The 4,919-nt window shown below is 39.4% G+C and overlaps 1 protein-coding gene across 1 annotated transcript in view; it reads left to right on the forward strand.

Moving 5' to 3' along the window:
- The first annotated feature begins 209 nt into the window (after positions 1-209).
- Positions 210-4,919, forward strand: part of LOC103512052 — a 12,697-nt gene continuing 7,987 nt past the window's right edge. Inside the window, exons 1-2 of the mRNA XM_008476804.3 lie at positions 210-434; positions 575-715. Coding sequence (XP_008475026.1) covers positions 375-434; positions 575-715 — 201 coding nt within the window. The 5' untranslated portion in view covers positions 210-374. The remainder of the gene's footprint in view (positions 435-574; positions 716-4,919) is intronic.

Consider the following 4,919-nt stretch of genomic DNA (forward strand, 5'->3'; position numbering starts at 1 on the left):
ATGGCTTATCTCCAAAACACCACCAACCTTAAATCCCATCTTAAGTGTAAACATAAACTGCAGTATGAGCGGCTTGAAAATAGTGCATCACACGTTGACAAGTCTTTATTTAACAACAAGAAGAAAAATATGATGCCACATGAAATGTTCAAAGTGGTAGGTTGAACTTTTTTGGGGTAGAGGGAATGATATTTTATTCATCCTTATTTTATACCTTTATTCCAGGTGATATATTGACCAAGAAGAAGACAATTTGTACTCTCTGCTCTTCTCAGTTTTCATATAATAGAAACACCTCAAACCTCAGGTCCCATCTTGCCCGTAAACATAAACTGCATTATGAGCACCTTGATGATGGTGGACCACAAGTTGACATGTCTTTAAATAACAGCAAGAAGAAGAAAAATATGATGCCACATAAAATGTTGAAAGTGGTAGGTTAACCTTTTTTTTAGTAGAGGGAATGATATTTGTTCATTATTTATTTTATTTTTATTTCCTTGTTTTTTTTATATATATATATATATATTATGTACCTCTGGGTCTACAATTATGTTCTTACTTTATTTGACAGATTGATTTACCAAATCCGACTAATATACCACAGCAACGTACGGTGGACATGGGTGGTGGCTACTCAATTTGTGTCCAGGGAGAGAATGAAGGGGAGCATGCTTTCATTAGTATTCCCCAGACAGAGTCTACACAACACAAGGTAAAAATCACATTTTATTATTATAATATACTAGCAGGTTACCCATGCTTTGCCACAGTTTAGAATATCTTGTGGCACTCACAACAACACTCAACACAAATATAATCTTACATAGAAAACGCAGGTTCTCATTTCTCCACAATTTCCATCCCACAATTTCCATCTCTGAAGTTTAAATAGCACTTCCAAATTCTTGGCCAGCACCTGAGAGCTACGTCTAACTGATGAGTTCAAATAAGAACGAAACGCGTCTTAGGCTGCTCTTAGGTGTTGGCTAAAATCTTAGTAAAAGAAAAATTCTCTGTCAGTAGGAATCCTCACCAGAAAGAATGCTACCGTTGTAAGTTTGATGAAAAAATATAGGTCATCGCGACAAATTTCAACTTCCAGGCCAAAATGTGACCCAAAGTCTGCAGAAAATTTCGAATTTCTTGAATAACTAATCGAATAAAATTGCAAATCATCAGAATCGAATAAAATTCATCAGAAAACGGTGAACCAAATGTTTTATGATAGGAAATATGATTGTAAGTTTGATGAAAAAATAAAAAACATAGGTCATCACAACAAATTTCAATTTCCAGGCCAAAATGTGACCCAAAGTCGGGCAAAAATTTCGAATTTCTTGAATAACTTGTGAACAGCTTGCTTTAGGAAATTTTAACCTAGCCTATAACCACCGCCATAAAAATATGAACCTGTGTACAAAATTTCAAGTTTCTACGAGTTTAGACGCCAACCTCTTACAAACAAACAAACAAACAAACAGAAAACCACTCTTATTAATAAGATCTATTTATAGAAGGAATGTTAAAGAAGAAGAAGAAGAAGAAGAAGAATTACATCCTTTGTACAGGATAGGGTTTGTAAATCTGTTGAAATAAGCCCATGTTCTCGATTTTCTAGTTTCTATTTCTACACTTTTCAGAAGAAAAAAAAATAATAATAATAAATAAAAAAATAAACAAACAAACAAGTTGGAAATTAAAATGGAGGAGTTTCAATTGGGAAAATATTATTAATAAAAGGTCGATTTCTACGTAAAAAGTTGTGAAAAATCCAAATCTGAGGTCAAAACTCCGAAAAAGTAACTTTAAAAGGTCGAAAATTCAAGTTTTAATTGCTGTTCTATTGAAAAAGTTCAAAGAGTTGTGACGTCAGATTTCACGTCAAAATGCGCAAAAACGCTTACGCACAAACAAACGAAGCGGGAGTCATGAATTATGACGTCATCGCCTACGGGAGCGTACGCCGTGTCGTCAAACTTCACGATTTACCGGTATTTTTTAAATCGATTTATCTCGGTATCTAAAAGTCGTAGAAGAAAAAGAAAAATTCCGTTGGTCCTCATTTTTCCTGCTCTATGACTTTGAAACATCACCCAAGTAACGCAACTGATCTTTCTCAACTTGTTTTATGTTTCAGAAAAAAGCCAAACCAGCGAGTGGCAATCTCTCATGACTCTCATGTAGACTTTTGTCCATTCTGGACTTTGCACCTCCCAGCATTGTCACTCGAGAGTACAAACACCTTGACTCTCCCTTACCCTGGTTCCCCTTACAGAACCCAATTTGGGAAGTTACTGTTTTTAAACAAAAAGTTTACATTTTTTTCTGTTAATAAAATAATAAACACCAACCTTCCGCAGCCCTTGGGAGGAAGTTTATAGACATAATTAATAACCGGTCGCCCACGAGATCCCCTTACCCCGTGAGTAACCTTATAGTTGTAATGTATACTCGTCCTTGTATAAAACGTGGGAACACACACACACTTCTTCTTTCACCAAAAAAAGATTCTCCAAACTGTCTCCTTGACATTCGACGATACTAGAATAGCAGGGCTCTTAGCTTGCTTTCTTCCTTCTGTCCTACGGGATCCTCTGTCGGCGCGGTCTCGGGCGAGCGCCAGCTGCCTCCGCCGTATACCGGGCTAGTACTATTTTAGGCCCAAGTGGGGCCCCGCCCTTGAGGCCTGGGCCGCCGGCATCGCGACATGTCCGTCTGCGCTTGATGTGTTCGCGACTTTGGATTGCATCCGACGATTTTCGCAAAATAACAATTTTAAATCTTCATCTTTCTCTCTCTAGGCGGTTTGAAAAGACCGGTTTGAGGGGAGCAATTGTGTATTGACCTTTACCTTTAGGCTTCATGGATGGAGTGTTCTTCTTAGAGTTCGTATTTACCTGACAAACACTTCGCGTTTTTTCTTTGTTGTCCGATCTCACATGGCATTTCTAGTATTCTCACTTTAGTTGAATGGTGTTGCAACCACAATCCCGGACCAATAGTCTGCCGTTATAATGTCGAGAACTACAAGCTCCACAGAACTACAAGGTACTTCTCGTCTAATACCCACTTCGTACAAGGACGTTTTGCCTGTTCTAGTCATTAATCCAGCGACCATAACTTATTTTCAAGTTATTTTTTTTACAATAAAAAAGGAAATATTTTCGTTTTTTTATATAATAAAATATAAATAATTATTTAATATATAGACCCCAAAATAAATGTATAAACATTTGAAATGAGATACCTCTTCGATGCATGTCGTCTGAGGAACAGAATAACATAGCAGCCCCTATCTGTCCAAGAAAACAGAGTACCAGACCGTCTTATTGTACATACCCCATATAGAGATAAAAATGGGAGAAGATAACGACAAAAAAATTACAGGGAAAAATAACAACGGAATTTGACTCCGAGTAGGTGCGCTGCGCCGTAGCTTTGGGTGCCTGCTAAGAATGTTTGGGTTCGGTGAACAAGGAGAGCACTACTAATCTTGCCATAGCACTCAACAAAGGAACAGGTTCGTCTTTGCGCGCGGGAGGGCGCGTGCCCGGTCGCACGGCGGACCAGCTTCCTCAAATGCAACCACTTGAAAAGAAGGCACTCTGTACTTGTCTCATTTTTATGTGTATCAATGGCCATACGGATCAGTTTCTAACTGTGTAGGACGTGAAAAGTCTCCTGACTGGAGCCAAGTTACTCAACTTCATACTCAATCAATAACCACTTTGACAAAAGAAAAAATTTCGACGGACTCAAATCGAGACAACCCATTCGCGCAGACGCGGAACATTCCGCAGATACAGCGCCCAAGCATAAGGGCCGGGCCCCGCCAAATAGGACTTCCCGTATTCTACGAAGCAAGAGCCTCTGCTGCAGCGGAAAGAGGATAGGGCCACAGAAGGAAGTAGAAGAACTAAAGCCCGTGCTATTCTGGACATCGTCCTAATGTCAAGGGAGACAGTTTTGCGAGAATTTTAGAGGAATTTACGGTCAACTTTAAATTTTGAACTGACAATGAAGCCAAACAAATTTGATTTTTTCTCTCTCTCCGTGTTACATTAATGAACCTGAATGGTCGTTTTATCAACTACATCATCCTCTACATGAAGCGCTGTAGTAACCTGAGGGTTACATAGGCTCCCGGTCTGACTTGTATACAACGCAGTTTGAACTACCGCCATTATAAGCAATGACATGTACTCAAGACAGTCAGCATAGCCATGTCGCAACCCTGTTTCAGCGACTGTATTATTCCCAGGACGCAGCGTCTCCCTAGGTGTTCTGACCCTCTGTCTAAGCTATGGTCCCACTGCTTTCGGACTCTACTTCTCTCTTTTGCCTGTAATTACCAAATCACTTCCTTTTTTCGTAAATACAAAAAAGGGCTTTTACTTTGATCACTCGGTCGGACTCAAAGGAACCAACCCATCGGGCACACGGCAACATTCGCGATCCAGCGGCCCCAAGGCTTATTTAAAGAAGGGTTATACTCTTTTAGTATACTTTTGACTTCTAAACATTTTATAACAAACAGTGCGTACATTAGTCGCTCACGGGACATGGCCAAACTATTTCCCGCTACTCTCTCTCTCCGGTTTATTTTAAAAATATTGGATCTTTAAAGCGAGAGTGAACATTCCTCACCACCAGCAGATGGTTACTTCGATCTGAAACAGAAACCATTGTATGCATACCTCTCTCATTCAAAACAACTTAAAAAGTCACATTAAAAAAAGTGACAAAAGAGGTCCCTGCCTGAACAAGTTACCACCTTTTCTATTTGGTGTTGGCTAACGGTGCGTTCGGAACTATAACGTGTCTTCCCAGTTCGAAGTTTTAAGAGTTAGTGATTCTAGTTCCACAAACATGGGAAGTCTAACTGTTACGCCTCAACGTCTCACGCGTCTTTACTG

Source organism: Diaphorina citri, unplaced genomic scaffold, assembly GCF_000475195.1.
Source record: "Diaphorina citri unplaced genomic scaffold, Diaci psyllid genome assembly version 1.1 scaffold785, whole genome shotgun sequence".
Classification (NCBI taxonomy): Eukaryota; Metazoa; Arthropoda; class Insecta; order Hemiptera; family Psyllidae; genus Diaphorina; species Diaphorina citri.